At 43.4% G+C, this 27,072-nt stretch overlaps 2 protein-coding genes across 2 annotated transcripts; both read left to right on the top strand.

The window, feature by feature from the left end:
* Positions 1–7,777: 7,777 nt before the first annotated feature.
* On the top strand, positions 7,778–18,122 carry LOC311059669 (growth/differentiation factor 10-like). Its single transcript, XM_084077684.1, has 4 exons — positions 7,778–8,425; positions 10,710–11,122; positions 11,894–12,505; positions 15,910–18,122. The coding sequence occupies exons 1-4, from the start codon at positions 8,161–8,163 to the stop codon at positions 16,099–16,101; spliced, it is 1,482 nt and encodes a 493-aa protein (XP_083933810.1). The 5' UTR covers positions 7,778–8,160; the 3' UTR covers positions 16,102–18,122.
* A 5,022-nt stretch (positions 18,123–23,144) lies between these two features.
* Positions 23,145–25,024, top strand: gdf2 (growth differentiation factor 2; the record flags this gene model as incomplete). The annotated part of the gene is made up of 2 exons (XM_084078778.1): positions 23,145–23,505; positions 24,096–25,024. 2 exons carry the CDS (start codon positions 23,145–23,147, stop codon positions 25,022–25,024), a joined length of 1,290 nt encoding a protein of 429 aa, XP_083934904.1.
* Between the last annotated feature and the right edge of the window lie 2,048 nt (positions 25,025–27,072).

A 27,072-nucleotide genomic window follows, 5' to 3' on the forward strand; every position in this document is an offset into this window, starting at 1 on the left:
AACGTGAGCGAGGGTCTGTGTCTGCTGCTTCCATTAGGCGTACTAATGCTGTACGTATATATGTATACTGTACGCTGTGGTACCACTTGTCGCTCGCGGGCAAGCACCGATCTAACAATGCGACGCATCGAGACGCATTGTTATTGCGCGTAGACAGTGGTGGAAAAAGTACTCAAATGTTTTACTTGAGTAAAAGTATCAATACTGCAATGTACTGTAGAAGAACTCCGTTATAAGGAAAAAATCCGGAATTCAAAATTCACCTGAGTAAAAGTACAAAAGTATTGGTATCAAAATGTACTTAAGGTACCAAAAGTAAAAGTACTAAAATGTTTGAAAATAGCAGATCTGCAAGCTCACAACGCGTCGCATCGCATCGCGGTTTTCCACCCCCATTCTTAATCCCATAGACGTATTTAATATCGCATCAAATAAGAACTGTGTTCCAAAAATAAACAAATGACACCGGCGGTTTTACTCTTACGGATATGAAGCATCAACTGACGGTGAGAAAACGATAATGTTACTTCCGCCGAATTAGTTAATTTTTTGCCAGAAACAGACTGTATCAAATATAAGTGACTGACTATCATAAACGATACAGAGCAACCTCCCTGACAATATTGCAGAGACAGTTTGTTTATTTTTGGACCACAATTCTTATATGAGACGATTCTACGATGACCCAATGTTAAATTACTTTATGAACCTGGGGATGAGCGAGTGACGTCAGGATTTCTGTACTCTAATTACATTAACCCACATTCACACACATATTCATACACCGACGGCGGAGGAAACCATGCAAGGCACCGACCTGCTCATCGGGAGCAATTAGGGGTTCAGCGTCTTGCTCAAGGACACTGCGACACTAACTCTGGGGGAGCCTGGGATCGAACTAGGAACTATCCGGCCGCTTTACCGGCCGCTTTACCGGCCACTCTACCCCTGAGCCACTGCCGTAGAACGGACTAGAAGTTCTCCAACTCTCAGAGGTCTACACCAGTCAGTGGTTCTCAACGTGGGTCCGGGGACCCCTAAGGGGCCCTTGAGGGGGTTCCAGCGGGTCCCAAACAGCATTAGTTAACGTAGCGTCAACATAATTTTAACCACTTTAACCATATAATGTATACACACGAAAACTGAAAGATTTTGAGTATTATTTTTAACAACACAAATCTGGCATGGGGGTCCCTGGCACATAATGTTTTCAGATGGACGTCTGCAGCCAAATACAGTACATATTAACCCATTTAGACCTGGAACGCATCTGTGTCACTTTAGAATTCTTTAGCTATTCAAAAATAGCAGATATACACGCTCATAGCGCGGCACCGAGTGCCGCGCTATGAGCTTGTAGATCAGCTATTTTCGAAAAATCGTGAAAAAAAAATGTTTATATTATTTTTGAAAAACTGTTAGGATTTAGATTTTTTTTAAGAAGGGTTAATATGGAGGTCCTTGACATGAAAATGTGTGAGAACCACTGGTCTAAAAAAAACACTCAAATAAAGTGCGTCTTACTCCTCCTCACCATTGGTGCAAAGGTTCAGGAATATTCCAAGGGACCACCAGACGCTGACAGGACGGAGGGGTCCTCCTGACCTCCAGCTGAGAACTATGACGTCACCGGCGTGTCCTCTGCAGATGTTGCAAATTCTCCACATCAGCGGTTGTCATCTCCTCTCGTTCCTTGGAGCCCGCCGAGTTGAGTTCCTGCTGCTTTTCAGCCTGGATACACAGTATGAAGACAGGGACAAATGTTTTGTAATGTAGCCGTTATGCCAATTCCAGATTCTATGTGTATTCTAGTCCCTTTGTCACTGTTAACCAGTGGTGTAAAACGTTTTTTACATAAGTAAAAGTATCAATACTGCAATGTAGAAATACTCTGTTATAAGTGAAAGTCCGGAATTCAAAATTGACTTGAGTAAAAGTACAAAAGTATTGGTAAAAGTAAAAGTATTCATTTTGCAGAATGTCCCATTTTGGGGGGGTCCCCAGATGATTAGCTTAATGTGCAACAATGTTTTCTCACTCAACAGTAAACAAACCAACATACAGTATAAGCGTATACAGGGTATAGGCTATGCACATTTCCAAAGTGGCAATTTAAGGACTTTTAAAACCGTTTTAATAACTCTAAAATTTAAGTGCTTGTCAGGGTGGCGGGTCCCCAGTTCAAATATGATTATTTTGGGGGTCGTGGCCTGAAAAGGTTGATACAGGGCATAATAATAATGCTCACTATACATTCCAACTAGCACTACAACGTAGGAAGTCGTTACGTAGTGCAGTGGTTTTCAAAGGGGTCTGGGGACCCCCAGGGGTCCTTGGGGAGGTTCCACGGAGGTCACCAGCAAAATGGAACAGTATAATTTCACTATTATTTCAGCGGCTACAAGTTAACCCAATGAGAGAAAGTACGAGAATGACTTTTCAAATCATAGGTTTCGGTCATGTTTATACAGCTTATCTCCTCACCCTACAGTAGACAGTTGTAGAGTTCTGTACTGAGTCTTCTCTAATGGGGGTCCCTGGCACTAAGATATTTTCAGGTGGGGGTCTGTGGCCTAATTCTTATCCATTCGGGGGTCCTTGACATAAAAGTTTCAGAACCAACTATATAGCCATATAGTGGCCTATATAATAGTGATTTTGGACATACTGCATGTTCCAAATCGCTCAGTTGTTCAATATAGTGATCTACACACCAGTGGTGGTTCTCAACCTTTTCAGGCTGTGACCCCCCAAAATAATCATATTGGAACTGGGGACCCCCCACCCTGATTAGCACTTGTAATGTAGGAGTTGAGGCATTACATTTTAGTTTGACTTTGGGGGTCAACAACCCCCCCATCCCCAACATCATGTTGCGACCCCCCTGGGAGTCCAGACCCACAGGTTGAGAACCACTGGTCCAGACTGGCTGTGACAGTTTGTAAGGTGACTTTCAAAACAATTAATTCACTAGTGACTTAATAGTCCACTACAAATGAACCAGAATACACCTAAAAATGTAGAGAAAACAAACGATGTAGGGTGTAGCAGGCCCTATTAGAAAAGAGGTGTAACAAACACACGACAGCACAGCAGTGAGGGAGATGGTATAAACGTCTCTGTAAATGTTTCAGTCAAAAAAATCTTCTTTACAATTATTATTATATATTATCGAAGAAAGGTTAGCCTTATGCTGATAATAATATAGCTGTCCAAAACTGAATGAAACACTCACCAAAAGGACGAGGACCCTTTTCACCGTGCGGACAGTTTGACAGCTGCACGCAGCTGAAGCTAATAACGTACATAATTAGTGTTGTTGCATTCTTCACTCACGTGTCTTCAAACGCCAGATAAGCAACGAGCAAACAACACATGAATGACGTCACTGCCCAGTGGTGTAAAGTAACTAAGTACATTTACTCAAGTACTGCACTTATATGTACAATTTTGAGGTACTTTTACTTTACTGAAGTATTTCCAATTTTCAATACTTTTTCTTCTACTCCACTACATCTCAGAGGCAAATATTATACTTTTACTCCACTACAAAACATAATACATTTCGGCCATTTGAACATAGCCAATCTACAAGCTCACAATGCCTTGCGATGTGACGCATTGTGAGCTTGTAGATCTGCTATTTTCAAAGGATTTTTATGGGTTATGAGTTCAGTTTAGGGGATCTCTGGTCCAGAGTAGACCATTGTCTGAGTCCCTCCGCTGGAGGAAGTAGGCCTAGTCCTTTCTTGTTTACCACAGTGTCTATTTATTTGGAATTTGAAAATGTCTACGATTGTATTGAAGCCTCTTAATAGATTTAAAGCAGTGGCTCTTAAAGTGGGGTGCAGGGTCCCCCAGCAGTCCTTGTGGGAGATTCAGGGGGTCCCCAGCCAAAGTTAATATAGCATCAGAATCCGTTTTTTAACCATTCTGTAACCCTGGCCTATATACATCAACTGTTTGAAAATAGCTATGTTATAACTTATGTTATATTTAAAAAGTATTCCAATTATTTCCAAATAGCCGATCTACAAGCTCACAACGTGTCACATGACAACGCGTTGTAGATCGGCTATTTGGAAATAATTGGAATACTTTTTAAACATAACAGAAATCGTAATTGTAAGGGGGTTCCTGGCACACAGTATTTTCAGATGGGGGCCGCAGCCAAGTAGCTACATATTATTTGTGGGTCCTGAAAATGTGTTAGCCCACATTTCCAGTAAGGAGAACATGTCTCAATAGGATTTCAATAAGATTATGATAGAGGTGATATCAAATAATAATTTATATCACCTCTATCATAATGTTATTATAGCAATATTGAGAATCTTGAGGAATGCTATTGGAACATTGGAAAATCCTATAAAGGTTTTTGTCTGGGCCCCTCTTTTTCCCCCCTAAATATCTTCGCAGGAAATAGCCGACCTTGCGAAACATGAGCTTGTAGATCTGCTATTTTTGACAAATGTTTGCCCCCATAGGGACGCTGGGGATTCATGTGGTTAATGTTGTTGTTGCATCATCACTTATTATGTCAGCTTAACTGAGAGAGGACCTGTGTCCCAGCAGAGTGGTTTATCTCTGCTGGGCCCCCATGGTGTCAGGGGCCACCTCTGGGGGCCCACAGGCCAGACAGTGCTTTAATAGGCGTCCAACCCGCAGACCCCCCCAAGCCTGTCACCACCTCCATGCAGACTGGAGTGGGAAACCATGCACTGGTGTCTGCTGCTATTATCGCTAATGGATATCATGTCATGCTTATTTTTGTGCGTAGGTTATAAGGTTTCCTGGCCAATTAATGGCAAGAACGAGGCGAATCAAGCTTGATGTGCTCGTATGCTAAGTCAAAGTTCAGCAATATTAGATTCCCAAATCCAAATATAGATATTAAGTCTATATTAAGATAATAAGGCCTATTATCACTTCATAGCCTATAAACACGTACAATTTACACCATTACAGAGACTATTCTACATGAACCCTATAGCGTCTCTATCATGAGGAGAACATTATACAAATAGCTGATCTTCAAGCTCACAATGTGTCGCAACACAACACATTCTTTCTTTTTGCTTTCTCTTTGACCTTTATTAAGGGAAGACTATATTGAGAGCAAGCTCTCTTGTCCATGGACGCCTTGATCACAGTCAGCATGTAAACCAAAGTTATAAACTACAATACATTTAATTAAAAACAGTAACAAACATTTAAACCACATTAAAAACAAATCACAGTTGCATATAAATATAGGGTTACATGAAACAGCTGTCACTATGTAGTGTGTCCTCAAGAAGCATCCGAAATGTCTCTTGGAGACCAATCAAACCACTTTCAGAGAGTCCTGAGTTTGTTCCATTTGTGTGGAGCATAATAAATGAAAGCAGTCCTTCCTTGCTCACTGTACTGTTCATACGTGGACTGATATATCTAATGTGTGTCTGTGAGCGTGTCGAATGTCCAGTAACATTTGAATTTAAAAGCAAAGATAGATACAAAGGAAGCTTACCACATAAGAAATAAAATACTGCTATCTTGCTATCTACGAACTGTGAGATATGGCCAACCCACTTCTTCATAATAAAATACAATGATTGGTGTGGAAACAACACAGTCTGTGTTGGTGGAAACCATCACCAGTAAAAGCATTGTGAGCTTGTAGATCAGTAAAAACATAGAGGGGGAAAATGGGATCTTTAGAATAGACCCCTGGGGGACCCCAGTGAACTAAATATACAGGGTCTGAGTGGTTAGACTTACACAGAGACATACAGAGGAAATGGAGCCTGCAGGCTACTTGAAACAAGTTTAATTCCACTGTTTACATAGATTAGGAAGAACAAACAGGATAGGAGCCAGCAAAAAGAAACCCAGACCATTCTTCTTTATCTGCTGAAGACTGGTGGGGTGTCTCCTCCACCCTATAATCTCTATATCACAGCTCACCCAGGTTAAACCCGGGTTTATGCCATTATTCTTGCTTATTTATGATCATTACTGTATGGTATTTTGTCACTTGGAAAACGGAGGAACGTTGAGCCACTGGGTAAGATGAGCCCCCAATGTTTCAACCTTTTATCAGTCGATCTTAACATTATAGCCGCCATGTGATGGATCATGCACATGTACGTCATACACACAGTGCCACAATTGTGTTTTTATTGAGCTCCTGATAATAATATCCTGAGTCTGAGGGGGAACAGATACTGTACTTGTAAGGCGGTGGGTGCAAATACATGATCACAGCAGGACAGACCAAATATCACATCTGATTTATAACCTCAAGTTGTAACTAGCATAAACACAGCCTAATGTGATGATACTGCCGGTATTTGTTCAGATTGTGACCATGGGGTCAGATGAGCGACTAGGTTTGGTCAAAGAAAGCCTATGTTGAATATGATTATACACAAAATGGCTTGTAAACAAGAGTTTATCAAGAGAGAAGATTGTATAATGGTCTATAATGTATGAATAATATTGAATGGTAACATATCAGCTTTTTTGTATGATCAATTTACCCAACTGGGGGCAAGTTGTGCCAAAGGAACACTTTAGTTTTTTAACTGTGATATATAATTTGTGAACTAGCCTATATTATGTTGTAACATGTATTCTTTGTATGAAAAAATGTTGTTTCTATAGGGGTGCATAAGAATTAAGTAGCCTACACGTTTCATCAATGTATTGTAAGTTGCATTTTTCTGACCACTGCCAAATTTTAATTCTTACAACTTTTTAGTAAAACGTTTTTACATTAGTATTAGTGATACTAGTCTGCAGGGATGAATGGGGAGTAATGATCCCATTGTATAGGCCATACACAATACAGTATCTTCAATCTCGACTTAAACTGTTGACTGTGAGCTCTCTAATTACCTAATCTGCATTAACAATTTAGCACTGTAAAAAGCTAATTAAAAGAGAAAGAACCCTTTTTAAAATCATCCATGGGGTGTGGGGGTGGTTTGGGGGGTGTAGTCTAGTCTATCAGCTCCATCAGATAACAGGCAGGCTAAGGTTGGAGAGAGAAGTGACCAGTGGTGGAAAGTAACTAAGTACATTTACTTAAGTACTGTACTTAAGTACTATTTTGAGGTTTGTACTTTACTTGTGTATTTCCAATTTCCAATACTTTTACTTCTACTCCACTACATCTCTGAGGCAAATATTATGCTTTTACTCCACACTACAATTATTTGAAAACTTAAGTTTAGTTCCTTTGAAGATTTTGATTATTATTACAAAACATACATTAACCACTTTATTTGAAAATAGCAGATCTATAAGCTCACAATGCGTCGCATTGCGACGTGCAGCTTGTAGATCTGCTATTTTCAAAAGATTTTTATACATTTGAGAACTTGAAATGGGACATTCTGCATAATGAGTACTTTTACTTTTGGTACTTTAAGTGCATTTTGATGCCAATATTTCTGTACTTTTACTTTTACTACTTTTTTAGTGCATTTTGATTTCCAAACTTTTACTTGTAACAGAGTATTTCTACATTGCAGCATTGTCAGGGCTGCCAACCCTCCTGGACCCTGCAGATATTTATCAGGTATAAAAGTATCAATATAAGTAAAAAAAATGTGAGTACTTTTTTCCCACCACTGGAGAGATGACCGCAGGCATCTCATTGGCTGAGCGCTCCTTAAGGCGTCACTATCAAGCAGCATCGCTCCTCCCCCTGGTCCCCATGCTCCACTCCTCCCACACTGTGTGTGTGTGTAGAAACAACTGGAGTCAGTAGAGTAAACCGTGGGGTGCGTGGGTCCGTCACACGGATTATACCTGGATAAGGAGCTTACGATCAGAGAGTGTGTGTGTGTGTGTGTGTGGGTGGGCGTCCCGTGCGTAAAAAAGCCGTTGTTGTCCCAGTGCGTAAAAAAAGCGATCAAACCACCGATCAGGAACCGAAGACCGAAAAAACCTATCGTTTTCAGTTGATCTGCCTTTTATAATACATACTTTTATTGCATTTTGTTCATATCACGTTTCATGTTGCAGTAGGCTATACATACACCTTCTCGCAATTGTTTTGTTTTTCATTCGATCTGTCTTGATCTCTCCATCCCCTAAAAAAAAAACCTGACTGTTTTCTACTCCCAACTCACTTTTTTGATGGAATAATTTCACGAGAAAATCAAAGTCATGGCGAGCAAACTTTTACATCTCCTGCGCGTCATGGTGATGCTGGAGTCGTGCCGTGGTGGTAAGGTGGTGAAACCCACAGATGATGATGGGGTGTCCGAACCCGTGGTGCGCCCCACCGTGCGCCAGAGCGCGCACCATCATCACCAGCACCGGGACATGATCTCCATCAACATGTTCAAAGTGTACGAGAAGTACAGCAAGGAGCCGCACAGCAGCAGCCAGAAGGACGGGAATACAGTGAGGAGTTTCAAAGCTGCCCCTGGTGAGTGCTTTCAAAGCTTTTATGAGTCCATTCTGATTGATTGATTGATTGATTGATTGATTGATTGATTGATTGATTGATTGATTGATTGATTGAATACTTTATTAACAGTTTGCGACAACAACAAAAAAAGCACATAAAGTACAGTTCTATACAAAAGGATGCTAAAAGGATTGACCCCAAGAAAGCACTATGGCTTGTTTCCATTGGGGTCCTGTCTGTGTATTCAATTAAATCGAAACATAAGTGACACACAATAATAACGTTTCTACGCCAGTGGTTCTCAAAATATCTTTTAATTTCAAAACGCATGATTCCACAGACCCCCATATCTCTGACAGTGTACAAATGGAACCAAATGGACCCGTCAGGGTCCATTTGGTTCCATTTGTACACTGTTAGACTTGATAGAACAGTTGATAGAACCAAAGGGTCCATTTGGTTCAATTTGTACACTGTTAGACTTGATAGAACAGTTGATAGAACCAAAGGGTCCATTTGGTTCCATTTGTACACTGTTAGACTGGATAGAACAGTTGATAGAACCAAAGGGTCCATTTGGTTCCATTTGTACACTGTTAGACTTGATAGAACAGTTGATAGAACCAAAGGGTCCATTTGGTTCCCTTTGTACACTGTTAGACTTGATAGAGCAGTTGATAGAACCAAAGGGTCCATTTGGTTCCATTTGTACACTGTTAGACTTGATAGAACAGTTGATAGAACCAAAGGGTCCATTTGGTTCCATTTGTACACTGTTAGACTTGATAGAACAGTTGATAGAACCAAAGGGTCCATTTGGTTCCATTTGTACACTGTTAGACTTGATAGAACAGTTGAGTCAATGGGGACCCCCCCTTTGAGAACCACTGTATTACCTCAACGCAAAACATTAAAATAGATTTTCATTCAGTCATATAGAGAGATGTCCATCTTTCTTAATTAATGCACACACAGTTGTTGGCGTCCTGCTTTGGACTCAAGACCTTTCTGGATACACAAATTGGAGGGAAAAAAACCCTCTTGGTTCCATTATTAATCAAGCTGTTATCTTAAGTATTTCATCACTGGGACCATTATGAACACTGCACACACATAGGCAGGTGTTTAGTTCATCATAAAGCAAACCCTATGCTTGCTCTGTCTCTCTCTCTCTCTCTACTACTACCGGTGTATGAGATAAAATATCTTCCCCCTCCACGCCCCGTCAGTGCGGTGTGATTTAGTGGACCCCGGAGGGGCGCAGTTTCCGAGTAGCACTACTAATTCCCCAGTAGCAGCAGCAGCAGTCTAGGTGTTAGACAAGAGGCTATTATCACGCCCAGACACACGGGAACGCCTCAGAGGAGCCCTCTCTTCTAAGCACTTCCATATGGCAGGAGCCAGACCTGCAGCGCTAGTGGACGCCGGCTCCACTACTGGCACTGTTTGTCTTTCAGACGGTACATAGAGAGCTGTGTGGTGCTGGGACTGGAAGTCTGCGAGACGAGAGGTTTGAACTCCCGAGAAGTGGTCTGGAGTCAAGAGGATGGGGTGGGGGTGGGTGGGTGGGTGGTGGATGGGGTGGATGATGAGGGAGGGAGGGAGGTGGTCACGGACTGAGTGTGCTGCTGCTGCTGAAAAGGTCTGTTTTTTCGTGTCAGTCAAATGCGTTGGGGAGCGGGGGAAGAAATGGTTTTCAAAATAAATAGCCGCGAAACGTGAGACTTTTGAGTTTTGATTTAAAGGCGAGCGGACAGTTGGCTCCCCTTTGTATTATTTCCTTTAAGGAGATGGTTTGGGAAAGCTGAGAGGGGAGAGACATCACAGGGGGAGGCGTAAGAAGTGAAGGTTCCTCTCTAGTGGGAATCGCTCCTAGGTCAACACGAGGTTTCGGTGATTGGAGGCTTAACCACTCGGAGCAATCTCTGGAGACTTTGAAAGTGGGGGTCAGGGACCCCCATGGCCATGGGGTCCTTGAGGAGGTCCCCAGCAGTATAGCATCAAAATCACTGTATCCACTTTTAACACAATTTTTATACTGTGACTATTTTTGAATAATCTGAAAACATTTTAACGACACAATTCTTCTCTTATGGGGTCCCTTCCACAAAATATCTTTCAGATGCAGGTCCGTGGCCAAATTCATATAAATGTGGGGGTCCTTGACATGAAAATGATTGAGAACGGGGAAAAAAAGAAGGGGAAAAAAGTCTTGTTGTGTTATTACAGATCCTTTCTCTCTAGCCTAACATTTTTGTGTTGATGCGTATCATTCACTTCAACTGTGTTCCAACATCACCAGGAGCCTCAGAGGGCAGAGAATGGTTCCGATTCAACCTGTCCTCCATCCAGGAGTCGGAGCACATCCTGTCCGCCTCCTTCCACTTCCTGTACAAGAGACCCCGCCAGCACCACCACCACCAGCAGCACCACCCGCGGCCGTGGCCCTGCCGCCGCGCTCACAACCCGTCCTGCGGCGTGGAGCACGACTCTCCTCCGGCCCTTCCTCCTTCGTCGCGACCGCCGCAGCTGCTGTTCCGGGGAGGAGCGTCCCCGGGCGGCGCTTTCGCCGAGCCGCTGGGCAACGTGACGCTGTCGCCGCTGAAGAGAGGCTCGTGGCAGGTCATCGACGTCACCGCCCTGGTGCGGCGGGCGAAGGATGCGGAGGAGCCGCTGCTCACCGCCGAGTTTGACTTTGGATTGGTGAGGTCGCAGGTAGGCCTGTCACTGCAGTTACATAATCCACTCATCTGCTGAAAAATTGCAAGAATAGCAGACCTACAAACTCAACGCATTGACACGTTGTGAGTTAGATTATTAAAGGTAGGGTAAGTGATTTACTTATGTTAAAATAAGTGTTAAATAGCTCTATATTGTGATAGTACTCATTGCTATAGAGTGTTTGTTCAGTGAAAGGAGTCTCCCATGTCTCTCCAGCTCTTTATTAAACAGAAAATGCATTTGCAGTGCTCTCTCCTGATTGGCTTAAAATATGTCACCTACCTGAATATGTACTATATTCTGTTTACTAAAGAGCTGGAGAGAACCCTGTGACCGAACAAACGCTCTGTAGCAATGTTTACCATCAGACTATATACCTTTTTAACAAAACAAATAAAAATTACCCGAAGATATCACTTACCCTACCTTTAAATATATAAATTATTATATATTATTACATTTAATTATAATTAAATGATTAATTATTAAATATATAACTTGTTTTGCCCATAGTACATTATATATTTGATTATTACCAGTCAGTCATTTCCTATTCAATTTACGTTAGGCTATTTGTTATATCAGCCCTTTACATTTTTTGTACAGGGCCTAAAAGTACAAGTAAAAACAGAAATGTACATTGTATTGATATGTTACAAAGTTCATGACCAAAAACTAACAATCAAATCGTTAATCGCATATTATGTGTACGACAATTAATCGTCCCCCAAAATCTCATGATCATCGTTCCAACCCTAATCCCAGGCCCAGCAGAAGCAGGCAAAGGCCCATCCCGGCCAGGAGCGGCCGCCCTCCGCCAGCCTGCCGTACATCCTGGTCTACGCCGACGACCGAGTCATAGACGAGCCCAACAGCGTGGCCGTGTCGCTCCAGCGCTACGGGCCCTTTCCGGGCGCCGAGGAGGAGCGCATGCGCTTGGCGAACGCGCCCGCTTCGGCCTCGGCCTCGAGGATCCGGAGAGACGTCCTCCGCCCTCTGTCCGCCTCGGACCAGATCCAGACCAACGACCTCCCGGAGGTGCACTTCAACAGCCTGAAGAACCACGAGCTGTGGCAGAGCACCTACTTCCCCCCCAAGGCCAAAGCGGCGGCCGCGGCCGCGGTCAAGCACGGCCGCAAGCCGGGCCAGGAGAGCGTGAGCGTGAGCGGCGGCGGCCTGGGCAAGCCCCAGGTGCTGAGCTTCGACGAGAGGACCATGAAGAAGGCCCGGAGGAGACAGTGGAGCGAGCCCCGGGTGTGCGCCAGGCGGTACCTCAGGGTGGACTTCGCCGACATCGGCTGGAGCGAGTGGGTGTTGGCCCCCAAGGCGTTCGACGCCTACTACTGCGCCGGGACCTGCGGGTTCCCCATCCCCAAAGTGAGTAACGAGCCAGCTGATTGATCCATTTTTTTTAGGTACAAGTGTATTATGTGAATGGGTAGAGTGGCAGTCTGGGAAGCCAACAGCGTTTTACTATCGCTTCACAGTAGCCTCGCCTAGTAGGGCCCCGTAGGGGCGGGCTTCTTTCGCTCTACATTAGAAGAGTTGGGAACGGTGGGCGTTGTCACATTCTAATGCAGCCCGAATACCCAATCTCAGCACCAGCGTCAGCGGCTTGCCTCGTTAATCACTAGACTCCCAACCCACGCCTCCCGGGTTTAACTCCTGCTTAAGACATAACTTTTTCCAACAACCGCACACTACTTTTTTTCGCCGATAAAGTATAGTTTCGGACTGCGATGGAGGGGTGCAGTCCCAACGTTCAGCACGGCAACTCGTACGTTTTAGCGCGCTTGGTGGTGCTTCTCGTGGCTCAAGTTTGTACCGTTAGGCACAGAATCTTAAATTATCGCCCTAGCGATAGTAAAAGGCTGGTCGCGTCTGGGAAACAGGCGGTCCCCGGGTTGCCTCCCAGCCCCGGCTATGTGTCGAAGTGTCCCTGAGCAAGAGACTTAACCCGTAACTGCTCCTCCCCGAGCGCTCATCACAACACATCTGAGCATCCATCAGCTGGGTGAAGCTGAAACTAAATTTCCCCAGGTCTCCCCACGACATATAAATCAGCACTTACAAAACCTAAGAAAATGCTTATTATCAAGTTAACTCCTCCAAGGGCGCCCGCCCGCTGGCCTAGCGGTCCAGGCGCATACCACATACGCTGGTAATCCAGCTTGACAGCGTGTCGCGGGTTCGAGTCACCCCCCATCTCTCTCCCCATTTTCTATCAGCCTACTTTCCTATCAATAAAGGCAGAAAAAGCCCCCAAAAATAATTAACTTCTCTGTAGTGTGTTGAATACCATTTCCACAGTAAACTCATCAGTTTCTCACACGCTCAGAGTTGACGCTCGGAAACTCTACCCTGCAGTCGTGTAGTGGGTTGCGTAACACCTCAGTTATGGTGCATCCTGGGAGCTCATTTGCTGACCGCATACACACACACACACACACACAGATCTGGTTGTGACATCATCACTGGATCACATGTGACCCTGTCGTAAACCTCTCTCTCTCTCTTTTCGTGTCTCTTTCCACTGCGCCGTCCAGACAGACTGAATGGCTTTACATTGCTCTGCTCCTAAAACACACGTTTTAAGCATCTGTGTCATTTTAGATTTGAGCTCAAAAAAAGCTTTGTTTTATACTTTGGCAATTAAAAAATAGCAGCTATACAAGCTCATAGCGCGTCACTTCGTGCTGCGCTATGAGCTTGTAGATCTGCTATTTTTTTTTATTGTGAACATTTTTAACTCAAATCTTTGCTTCTGGGGTCCCTGGAACAACATATTTTGAGATTAGGGGTATAATTTTGGGGGTCCTTGACATGAAAAAGTTTGAGCACCACTGATATAGTAACATATCAGAAAACTGTTAGGATTTAGAAGACATTTGTAGAATCAGCCTCAGGCCAGCGCTGGAGATTTACAGTGGTTCCCAACCTTTTTTCCTCGGAGCCCCCATTCTTACATCTGACACAAGCTGCGACCACCCACACGTGCCGTGCATGCATGCATGCAACACTTTTTTGAATTTTCTTTCACAATTTTGTACTATTTCTGACGATATGATGACAAAACAGGGATGCAAGGGTTAAAGAGGCTCAAAGCAAGTTATGATTTTGTGCAACATGTTTTAAGACCTGAGGTCGATTCCACAAATGTCATCTAAATCCTAACAGTTCTGATGTTGACTTATGTTGCCCAGTGGTGCTCAAAACTTGTTCATGTCACAGACCCCCAAAATGTATTTTGCCCCAGACCCCCCATCTCAAAATATTTACAAAAGCAAAGATTTGAGTTCAAAGCGTTTGCTTTAAAAATATATTGTGTATTCAAAGATTTGCTCACATTTCCACGATTTTCAAAAATAGCAGATCTACAAGCTCATAAAGCGGCACGATATACAGCTAGATATACAGCTAAAATCGATAATGACACAGATGCTGTCCCGGTTTTAATGGGTTAAAACTTCTGGACTACCTCCAAACAGACAGGGCCTCACGCACTGATCTGTGGCGCCCCCTAGGGGACCTCAGGTTGTGAAACACTGATGTAGTGTAGTAGACTAGACCATAACTTTTAGATGTCATACAATAAAGCCACTTCTATGTGTTTACAGTCCAGTCCACTAGGAAACGGATTGTTCTCTGTCATGCAGTGGTTCCCAAACATTTTCATGTCAAGGACCCCCAACGTGATACGCGTTAGGCCGCAGACCCCCGTTTGAAAGGATTTTGTGCAAGGGACCACATACAGTAAGAGAGGCCAAGATTCTTTAAAAATCAACAAGCAATATAATATACATGACGTGGATGGCTGTATCTCTGTATCTTTTCTTGGTAAAGTGATTATCAATACTTCATTATATCCTATTCAGATTGTGTAAATCGAACCACTTTAACCATCTCTATTCTGGAGCGAATAGAGATGGTATAGCAATAGTAGACCTACATACAAGCTGAGCTTGAACTTGTAGATCAGCTATTTTGGCAAAGATATTTGGTGTAGAGGGAAACAAGGAGGAGGCCTAGTATAGATCCCTGGGAGAATCCGGTCAAAGTATATAGGTTTAAGTGTTTAATCACCTGCTGGACTGAGTGATACTGCATTAATACAACAATACAAATGAAAGACCCCATGCATTACTGACTGAAATATTCCAGTGTTTTCTGGATATTTTAATTAGTTCATTAACGATACAAATAAATAACTCTCTCTTGTAAGCAGTGCCTTTGTTTCAGACTATATATATCTAAGGCAGTGGTTCTCAAAGTAGCGTCCAGGGACCTTCAGGGCTCCTTGTTCCAATTGGACCCTTACAGGTCTGCAACTCAAGTTACGGGGGTCCTTGACATTAAAAAGTTCGAGAACCACTGATTTAAGCCAGTGGTTCTCAAAGTGGGGTCCGGGGACCACCGGGGAGGGGGAGTCCCCAGCAAGATGTGTTAATACAGCATCGCAATCATTTTAACTACTTTATCCATATTGTATACGTTGGCTATAAACAAATCTAGCAGATATACAAGCTCACAGCACGTGCCACGCTGCGAGCATGTACAGCTGCTAGTTTTATTTGTATTTTTTAAATTGGACATATTGGAAAAGTTTGAATAATTTTGTTAACAATAAGCTTCTCTTCCGGGGGTCCCTGGCACAAAACATTTTCAGATGGGTGTTCACGGTCAAATACATATCAATTTAGGGGCTCCTTGACATGCAAAAGATTTGAGAACCGCTGATCTAAGGATTCTCTGTCTCTCTCGCCATCTTCTCTCCTAAAAAGGTGGTCCGGCCCTCCAACCACGCCACCATCCAGAGCATCGTCCGGGCGGTGGGCATCGTCCCCGGGGTCCCGGAGCCCTGCTGCGTCCCGGACAAGATGAGTCCCCTCAGCGTTCTCTTCCTGGACCCGGAGCGGAACATGGTCCTCAAGGTTTATCCGGGCATGTCTGTGGACACCTGCGCCTGTCGGTAGGACCCCAGAGGATGAGGAATCAGCAAAGGGGGAGGGGGTGGGTGGAGCCTCATCATACCGGACAGCACGGGAGGGGAGGAGTCAAATCCATCATTACGGCAGCTCCGGGTTTGTTTTTGCTTTGTTTTTTTAAAGAGAAAAGTGGACAGTAAAACTTTTATTTTTATTCCTTCACTGAATCACAGCTGAGAGGGAAATGGTGCACCACGGACCCCATTGGATGAAGACCCTCGGTAGGGATTCATTCTAGGACAGCTCCAGGTGTGTGTGTGTGTGTGGTTCTGGAGGTCCAAACCACATGAATCCTATAGCATCCTTATTCTGGGGGGCGAGCATTTGGCGAAAATAGCTGATCTTCAAGAGCTTGTAGATCAGCTGTTTTTGTCAAAGAGATTTGGTGTTGGTGGGAGAAAAGGAACGGGCCTAGTTTAGAGCCCTGGTGGACTCCGCGAGTCAGCTAAGTATAATAGGGATTGAGTGGATGAAATGGAAGGATGCCAAGGTGCTGTGAGATGATGACAATTGCAATGGCCGTCTCTTTGAAGAGGCCAGTTGTAGGCCACGTTTCAAAAACTCTGTCCTGGACTGCTACAAGCTTTGATGGACTCTGAAGCCTTCAGCTGTCACAAGACTCCTCTGCGTTTCAGTACCTCGACTCACTCAGTCTTCTCAACCATTCCAGAAGTGAATACTGGATTTTAAGCCACAAACTGCTCACAGAGACTCAATGGACTCAAACAGTGACTCCACTCAAAAGGGTTGCCCTACCAAGACATAATCTTGTAAATAGTATTGCTAACACAACTAAATAATTATAACGTTGTAAATATGTGGTACCATGTCACCTCATGTGTGCCGGTGTAGCTGAATGTCTCTTGTATGTCAAGGTGAAACTTTTATACATGCATGAGAGGTCGTATAGAATTTTAGCGATCTGTTTTTACGATTATTCACGTGTTTGTACATTGTATATACTATTGTGATTATGTATGATATCTACTGAGAGGTGAATGTAAAATGAACATACACACGCCGCGCTTCCTGAATCAATGCTGCTCTCACAATATCAAAGTTTCAGTCACTTTTGAACTGTTGGAAATGTAAAGGATTGGTCTGCATTGCTAAGTAGTTGGTTTTCGAGAAATGTAGAGTTTTTTGTTGTTTTACAATATATCAACTTCGTCTGTGATTAACATTGAGAGAAAGAACTGACTGCAGAGCTGATGCAAGGTGACGCCAGGATAAATGCATCACATGTGGCTCATTAAGGAGTCTGGTTGCTACTCCAGAGAAATAAAACAGTGCATGGCTGCCCCCTGCTGTTCTTTTTTGGAACATTATCTTTTGTCCAGTGACAGGTCGGTTGACTGGTAGCAGGAAGAGTGGGCACCTCCATGTAAAATTGGCCATTTTGTCGAATTTTTTTAAACAAAAAAGATATTTAGAAAATGGTCTTAAGTAATGTAAAGTAAATATGATTAGAACATGATTGAACATTCCACAGTTAAGGTCTAATATTTCTACAATTGCTACAAACTGCTACAAAACCTGCATGTGATGGCCAGTCATTTTGGGCTTAAACAAGAAGTTGAAGGGTAAATATAGGTCTGATAATGATGTACCGTGCATGTTCACATCATGGATACTTTACATTGCTTAAGACCATTTTTCAAATATTAAATGTTTTAACATTTTGGACAAAAAATAGCCAATTTTACTCTTCCTTAGTGCTCACTCTTCTTGTATCCGGTTGCCTCAGTTCAAGTATACATTAGACACTTAGGGACAAGCCTATCATTTACAGCCTTTCCCCTCTAAAGTACAGTATGGACAGGATGTTGTTTACAGTTTCTTGAATGTACAGTAATGACATCAGATTTACAGTACACGATAATAAAAGGGATTCCATTTTTGTTTGAATATGTATTTCTATAGCATCAATCTTTTTTTAGCCTATGACTAAAGTGTGCTGAGCTGTAACATCATGTAGATTCAGTTTCATGAGCATTGTTTGTGCTTTAACAAATCATAAATATTGGAAGTGAGGTATGGTAATAAACTGAGTTGTTCACACATTACATACTCAAATATGTTTTTCTTATTTTTGCATTTATGGTGAAGGAATTTTGTATTGGTGGCAGATGCAGCACTGTTAATGTATCAGTCGAAATGTCAAATGTACTGAGAATATCCATCTGTCCATCTATCTATTTATTTATCATACTGTAAGGTAGTGGAAGAAGTCCTCTGGTTTATTTGACTTATTGACTTTTATTGAGTAACAATACAATGTACAAATACTGGGTTAGAATGTAAACCCTGTATTACAATTTTTACCCAAGTAAAAAACATATACTTACACAGTACCAAATACAATTAGGCCTACTCATCATGCAGAACGGCCAGTTCACAATAATGTTATTGGACTGTAAACCATTAGTAATGCATTGCATACTCATCACTTTAATGTTGCAGTTGGTGAAAGAAGGGGTGATATTAATTACTTTTTGCTCCCCATAATAATATGTCACCATGTCTCAGTAAGTGAAGTAAAAAGTACAATATTTGGCTGCAAACAATAGCTATTAAATAAAGGAAATACTCAAGTATACCTCAAAATTGTACTGAAGTACAGTATTTGAGTAAAAAGGGGGACTTATACTTTCCACCACCGATCACATATAGGCTATACAGTAGCTGTGGCCTTTACACAAAGTCATCTACAGTAGAGGCATTTATGTGAATGGAGAATGAATGGGTACAGTAGCGCTACACAGGAATCTTGGATAACACAACCGGACGCGAGGCGTTCAGCAACATGACTTTCTCAGCGCGTTCCACAGTGCTGTGTTTGGTTTGCTGCCTAACCCCCGCATGAAATCAAATCTATGTTGCGCCGTTGCCAGCAGAAACATATTGTTTCTGTCTTTCACCGCCGACTGACTTCCACAGAGGAGAAGAAGAGGCTCTGGACGGCCTGGGAGAGCGCCTCAATAAAGACGTTTTTATGAAAGCCAGCGTGAGAGACTGTGTGAAAAAAAGAGAGAGAGACGGAGAGGGAAATCAAAGATCTTCTTGGTGTTAAGTTAAGCGTGAGAGCGTAAGGGGCCCACAGTATCTTGCGGGCTGCCTTACCCCTTATGCCTAAACTTTAGGCATTTTTTACTGTTTTGAAAAACATTTTAAAATAGTTCAAATAGGCTTTTTCAACATAGTAAAACATGGCAAAAAAAGTTTTAGGCATATAAGGGTAAGGCGACGCGCAAGATAGGGCCCTAGTCGCCCCTTAAGGTCAATTTCAGAGTTAAATCAGGCTGGATCCTCAGCGTTCTCCGAGAGTGCACCAAATGGAACCAAATGGACCCTCACGGGTCCATTTGGTTCCATTTGGTACACTCTCAGAGTGAAATGAAACGCTGAGGCTTCCACTGTGCGGGCCAACGTCCCCAGGCTCGCTGACGTCTGGTTTGAGTTTGGTCTCCCACCACGGCAATGAAGGCTAATTTTACACTTTGTTGCTTGACCTTTTCACGAGTCACAAAAATGACATATTTTCAGCTGGAGAAAAAAGGGTCTGAAGCGTGACTTCACTTCAAAACTATGTTGAAAATATGTTTTTTTTGTTTTGTTTTGTTTCGTTTTGTTTCCGTCGAACGAACGACGCTTGTCGAACATGTTGTGCGTCAAATTATGAACAGAGATATAACTTAAGCCTAACATGAGGCCCGGTCCAACTATCCAACAACAAGACAAATACCACACATGATGTGGTGTAGGCCAGTTCTCAATGTGGGATCTGGGGATGCCCAGCGGTCCTTAAGGGGCTTCCAGGGGGTCCCCAGCTTAATGATTGATAGTTAACCTTCACCATTATTACATGTACACCAACTAAATACAACTATAGAACATCCAAGAATGGCTATTTTGATCAGAGTTTCACTGTTATCTCTATCACAGTAAAGGGATTCCAGGCCAAATGACAGACCTCATTGGAACAAATCATGTCTAACGATAAAAATGTTCTTAAATTGGGGTCCAGAGATATACAGTAAATGTCTTCAGGCCACAGGGTCCGTGGCGTGGCCTAATGGACACCAGATTGGGTGTCAGAATCACTGATGTAGTTTAATAGTCTCTATAATAACATAATATGCTTTTATATTACAGTACTGTGCAGTGCAGTGGTTACATAACCACGGCATACAGTAGCCTACATCTCCCACCATACATTCATCCTACATTAGCGCTAATGGCAGTCATGATAGAAGTCTGTTTTCATGCGTTTACCTCGCCATCTATACTTCATTTACAGTAAAATCCTCAGAGATTTACAAATGGATAAATTGACAATTTCACTGCACTATTTCTTAGCAGCTAGTGGTTGGCCATGTTTTAGTATCTTGCAACAAAAAACTCTCGAGTCTCTCCATCAACTAGTCAGCAGAACATTCCTTATACAATGTGACAGCTTGAAGAGAGCCAGATGTAAATCTTCCAAATCATTTCTTTTGAGGTTGGAGCTAAAGTGCAGCACTAGTTCAGCAAGCACACAGCAAGAGTTGACATGAAGTCCAAACAATGGCCATGATCTGTGACCTTTTAAAACACACACAAAACAGTTGGTGTTGAGACCAAGGCAAGCATACAGTAACTTATGCATGCACACATTTTCATGAGTTGAAAACAAATTCAAACATTTTTCAAAAATCATTTCATGAAATACAATTTCAAGAATCCCCAAAAATCCCTAAATTGGAAAACAAATGTAGTGAAAATAGCAGATCTGCAAGCTCGCAATGTGGCGCGAAGCGACGTGTTGTGAGCTTGTAGATCTGCTATTTTCACTAGTTTAGGTCCCGGGCAAACATCTGATTTCTCTTTAGTTCTTGAGCTAAACTGTTTCTGGGCTGTCTTTTATTTTAAAATGGAGAAAAGAATGATATAGCTCTACAATGGAAACACCAGCAACTCCCTGGCCCTCTCTCGGCTGCCTGTGAGGATATAGGGGTCGTCAACCTTTTTGACATGAAGTGCCATGTTTTCATTTTGTTGACAGTCAGTGTGCCATGACAAGATTCATTTTAAATATTTCCAACTGATTTTGATGTCCATATACAACAACCTTTGTTTTGTTTTTCAACTTTAGAAATATTTTCTTTCATATCAGGATGTAATGATCTTTAGACTAATTGAACTGACTAACACTAAACCTTTTTTTATATATCTAATTTGAAAATAAATCTCTCTCACACTTATGCCAGTGTGCCAGTAATCATCCTCCTCTCTGCCAATGTTGGCACCGGTGCCTAAGGTTGCCTACCCCTGGGACACATCATCAAACTAGTTCCACTACATTCTTTTAAATGCAAACGTGCCCTTCATTATCTAATCACTCATCGTGTAGGTGTAGCTGTTTTGACTCTCAGGTTTTATTTCCCATTGTTCCAGCCAACCTGCTGTATGCAACTACACATGGAATGACAGTAATGTTCCAAGACTTTCTTGTCAACATAATACCTGTTCAACTTGAAAGAAAAAAAATATTGAAGTTACCTTGCTTCAAAAGTTCAATCGCACACACACACACACACACACGCGCACGCGCACGCGCGCACGCACGCACGCACGCACACACACACACACACACACACACACACACACACACACACACACACACACACACACACACACACACAGACGCACGCACGCACAGCCGCACGCACGAACGCACGCACGCACGCACGGACGCACAGTTTCATACTGCATACTTCATAGATCTTACTTCTAGGTTATGATTACTATATACACCAAACAACTTTATTGCCACATCACAGGTTTATAGGTGTGTTATAGGTTTGTTATAGGTTATAGGTTACATGTTATAGGTTTCATGTGTGCTCATTTGTAGTTTTCATGAAAAGGGAGAAGTGCAATCACCAGTATGTTAATCATAAATAATGTTGTTTTTTGTTGTTGTGCATTACACTTTTTTCATAACTATACATATTAAACTATTGACTTATTCTCTTTGCATTATTTTAATTAGGGGTCTATAATAAGATGAAAAGGCAGTGGCTAAATAGATCTCATGCCCACAATGAAACTGTTGGGGCACAGAGGGGGCCCTTCCGTTCTAACCTTCTTGAATTAGCACTCACGTCACAAATGTGATTTCGTTGTGAGCTTGTAGATCGTCTCCCCCCCCCCCTATTTTGTATGTCAGTGACAAAAATAAAATATTTATCAAAATGTCCGTCACAAGCTGGCATGGTGATGACCCCTGGGTGCAGCCATAGGGCGAGGTTAAAAGTAGCAGTAGTTGCAGTACATAAGCGGTTCATTAGAACAGTACCATATTATACGGTATGGGACATAGGTCTTCATGCACCAATACCTTTAAACATATTGTGTAGTAATCGTGAATGACGTCATCACACCCTAAAAAACGCCCAAAACACATTTTGATTTCTCAACCCACGGTGACATGATGTACACTGATGTTTGGACGGCAGTCAGGAACACGACTGACACGTACCACAACTATGCCGTGATGCATGTGCCGAGGAATGCTGTGTGCATTTCTTGGAGCATCTGCCATTTCGGGGTTTGGCCTCACCCGCCCAGCGAGCTGGGAAACGCAGCCGTAACAAAGTGTCTTGTTGTCAGTAACCTCAACAGTTTCCGCCGTTTCCCCTCATTATCGCCGTCAAGTGTTTACAGTGTCTTCATTAGCAGCCAGCCCGCTAAAGATAACACAACCCCGAAAGAAGGCATCAATGGCAGAGATAAGCACGAATGGGCTACTATTTTGGTCCACACCAGTCCCCTGTTTACTCTGGGATCATGGGAGAGGACCTCGGGACTGTGTCCCTTGCATAGGGGATTCCAATTTCCAAACCTTGTCATCCCCTCCTAAAGTCAGTCTTTTGAAGCCCTGTGGACGATAGCTGATCGGGGAGGCAGAAGATTAAAAAAACCTGACGTCTTTCAGGACCGCAACATCAGCTCAATCTATCGGAATATACTGTAAATACGGGCTCAAAATGCAGTGTTCCAGAACGTTCCTCTTCCAGATGTGCCTGAGCCTGCTGGCGTCCATGGGCTCGTGCACCTGTAAGCCTCTGGATAACGAGGTTCAAAGCGAGGGCTCCGACGAAGGGCGGCTGTTCGAATCCCAGCTCCTGGAGCAGGACCTCGTGGAGGAGGAGGACACCAGCTCCCGGCTGGAGACCCTCCTGGGGACCATGAAGGAGGGCTTTCTGAGGAAGCTGAACTTGTCAGACGTTCCGCAGGACAACGCCAAGATTCACCCTCCTCAGTTTATGATGGAGCTGTACAACAAGTATGCCTCCAACAGCACCGCCATACCACAGTCCGATGTCATACGGAGCTTCACGGTACAAGGTACATGTTCCAGAGCAGCTCTGGGTGAAAATGACACAAATGACTTATAGTTTTCTTATATATTCAATTTCATTACTGGGGGTCTGCACATTACTGCTAGTTTTCTGGTCTATCGTGTAGTTAGTAGTATACACTTTGTAGCAGGCTGCTGGCTGTCCCTCATGAGACAGCCAGCTGTACTTGAATCTATATCTATATGTGCTTTAAATGATAACCATTAAACGGTGTGATTTTTCTAGTAAACCCAGCAGTCTGAATGGTTAATTCAGTGAAATTCAAACTGTATGGTTTTCCCATGACAGAAATTTGGAAGGTAGGATTTAAACAGGGTTTACAATAACAACACATAGGATAAGATATGATATTTTATTAGGTGTTGCCAGCTAAATAAAGATGTCAAATTAAAGCACAACATATTATGTTTTAGATCAGATCAAGTTGCATGACTCCCATCTTGGAGCTACAGTATATTATTGCAACACAAAGGAACGAGCTAGTGGTATCAATAAAGCAGCTGAAACAAAACCAAAAATAATCAGCAAAATATAAAGATGCAGTACATGAATGATGTAATTTAACTCTCCCAACAGATATCAGCCACTCATCGAGAAATGGGACCAGATCCAACCACAGGCTGCTGTTCAACGTCAGTCTGCCAGGACACGAGAAGGTCACGGCCGCCGAACTACGGCTCTTCCTCGGGCACCATCCCAGGTCCAAGGCCACCGTCAAAGTCTATGAGGTGGATTACGAGGGTTTTGAACCTGTCACGCACCTGCTGGAGGGGAAGGAGGTTGCCGGGTCGCATAGTTCGTGGGAGATGTTCGACGTGACCAGAGCCGTTCAGAGCTGGGTGAAGTCGGGCCTCGTGGTGAACCAGTTTGAGGTGGTGGTGGACAGTAAGGACTGTGGACCGTCTGGAGGTTCAGCCTGCGTGGACGTGAGCACGTCCATCGGAGACAACAGTTCGGCCGCTCTGATAGTCTTCTCGGACGACCTGGGGAGCAGGAGGAGAGAGACGAAGAAGGAACTGAAAGAGATGATCCTCCACGAGGAGGCGGCCATCTTGTACTCGTGGGGCGACTGGCGGGAAGGGGGAGGGGAAGAAAGGGGCGGGGCGGAGGGAGGCCAGCTCCCCAACGAGCTCCCGGAGGAGGCCCCGCTGCACCCGAGGCGACGGAGGAGGCGGAGGAAGGCGGAGCGGGAGTACTGCCGGAGGACCTCGCTCAAGGTCAACTTCAAGGACATCGGCTGGGACAGCTGGATCGTGGCGCCGCCCGAGTACGACGCCTTCGAGTGCCGCGGCCTGTGCTACCACCCGCTGACGGACGAGTCCACGCCGTCCAAGCACGCCCTCATCCAGACTCTGGTGAACATCTTGAACCCCAGGAAGGCCAACATGGCGTGCTGCGTCCCCATCAAACTGGACCCCATCACCGTCATGTACCAGGAGAACGGCCGCCTCACCATACGCTACCTGTACGAGGAGATGAAGGTAGCCGAGTGTGGCTGCAGGTAGTGAGTGGGGGACGGCTAGCCCCATCTCTGACCTCCCTTTTGCTGGATAGCAAACACATATCCGGGACTCGGGGTGCTGGGTGGATTTATTTCCTTCCAATGTTGCATCGCAAAGTTCTACTAATGCCTTCTAAACCAGTAGTTCTCACACTTTCAAGATGTTTCTAAAATGTTCAAAAATAGCAGATGTTACAAGCTCACAGCACAGCACACATTTGTAGGAAGGGAGAAAGCACACAAATTAACCATTTAAGCCCTATTTCAAAAATTGTGAAAATAGCAGATCTACAAGCTCACAAACGTGAGCTTGTAGATCTGCTATTTTTTTGTTGCTTTTATTGATAGGATAGTAGTCTGACAGGAAATGGGGAGAGAGATGGGAAGTGACATGCAGCAAAGGCCGCCGGGATCGGCACTCGAACCCACGACACGCTGTCAGTCTACTGCCTTAGATCTGCTATTTTTTAATAGCCAACGCAAAAATCTAAAATGACACGGATGCTTTCCCCAACGGGGTTGTAAAAGTATATCCTGCTGGTAAACAACTGTTTGAATCATGTTTCATTGATAGCCCGTGCAGAATTATTATTATTTCAAAAACACTGAAGGGCACTCCGCCTTGCTGCCTAGACACAGCTGATGATCAGGAGTATGCTTCTGTGCTGTCAAAAAACTGTTGTTGTCATTTGACAACCCTATTTTTACTTCAAACATCTGTAGGAAAATGTCATTTCTTCACACATTTTGTATGATGTACAGTAGGTATGTCAACAACTACTTTTCACCTTGCAGTCCAAGGCCTGGATGACAATGATATGTGCTACAAGTTCCGAGCTACAGGGAGCGATAGAGGAGGTCACAGATGGGGCTACGGGAGGGGTGGTAGCTGGGTTCAATGGTGATCATAAGTGCGGAACAGGGCTGAAACCTTCAGTTAATCCTGAGTGTTCATTTAACTCTCAGTGTGTACAAATATAACCAAATAGACCTATAAGGGTCCATTTGGTTACATTTGTACACTGTCATGAAGGCCTAGAGTATTGTCTCTCCTCATGCTAATGTTTAGTCTTGATGTATATTTTAGTTGTAAGTAGCATTTCGTTTTTTGTATTAAAAAGTCAAGGCAAGAAAAACTTCTTTTTTTTTGTATAGCTGCACATTTCATACGCAGGATACTGACAGGAAATACATACAACATGTACAACAAGTGTGAGATGGCATGGGATCATTATGAAATCCCACACGGTTCATACAAACACAGTTCATGTTGTTCTTCATAGAATGTACAGGTGGTATTTGTGAAATGTTCGACTTTTTTTTACGGTTGCTACTGCTGCTGCTCTGCTGCTCCACCCTTGAGAGGAAATGTTTGGAAAATCCCATGTTACTAAAGCAGGATATTTACTGTATAGGAGGTGTATGTATCTTAAGTAATATAAACCTAGAAACTATGAAAAATTATGTACATATATGAAGCTTTTTGGTCTGTGTGTGTGTGTGTGTGTGTGTGTGTGTGTGTGTGTGTGTGTGTGTGTGTGTGTGTGTGTGTGTGTGTGTGTGTGTGTGTGTGTGTGTGTGTGTGTGTGTGTGCGTGCGTGTGTGCGTGTGTGTGCGCGTGTGTGCGTGTGTGTGCGTGTGTGTGTGTGTGTGTGTGTGCGTGTGCGCGTGTGTGTGTTTTGTGATCCCCTGGGTTATTTGTAGGAAGAAACATTTTGTTTGATTTTTTTTTTACTGTTTCACACAGAATTCTCAAATTATGCACACCACTTGCGTATGTAACTTCTCTATGATTGTTATTTATCTTAATGTATGTTTTCTTTGAAGTACAGTAAAAAAAAAGGATTATGAATAATGTCTACATGTATGTTATTCTTTCCTTCATTGTCTCCGCCAGGCCGAAAGGCATGGCGAGAGAGTATGTTTTCCACCCCGTCCGTCCGTCCGTGTGTACGTGTGTCCGTCTGTCACCAGCTTATCTCCGGCACCGTTGGCTTGATCGCAGCGAAACTGTGCACACACACTCCCTGGATGCCAATTCAGAACCTTTGC

This window comes from Gymnoscopelus microlampas (genome assembly GCF_963454915.1).
Source record: "Gymnoscopelus microlampas genome assembly, chromosome: 14".
Lineage (NCBI taxonomy): Eukaryota > Metazoa > Chordata > Actinopteri > Myctophiformes > Myctophidae > Gymnoscopelus > Gymnoscopelus microlampas.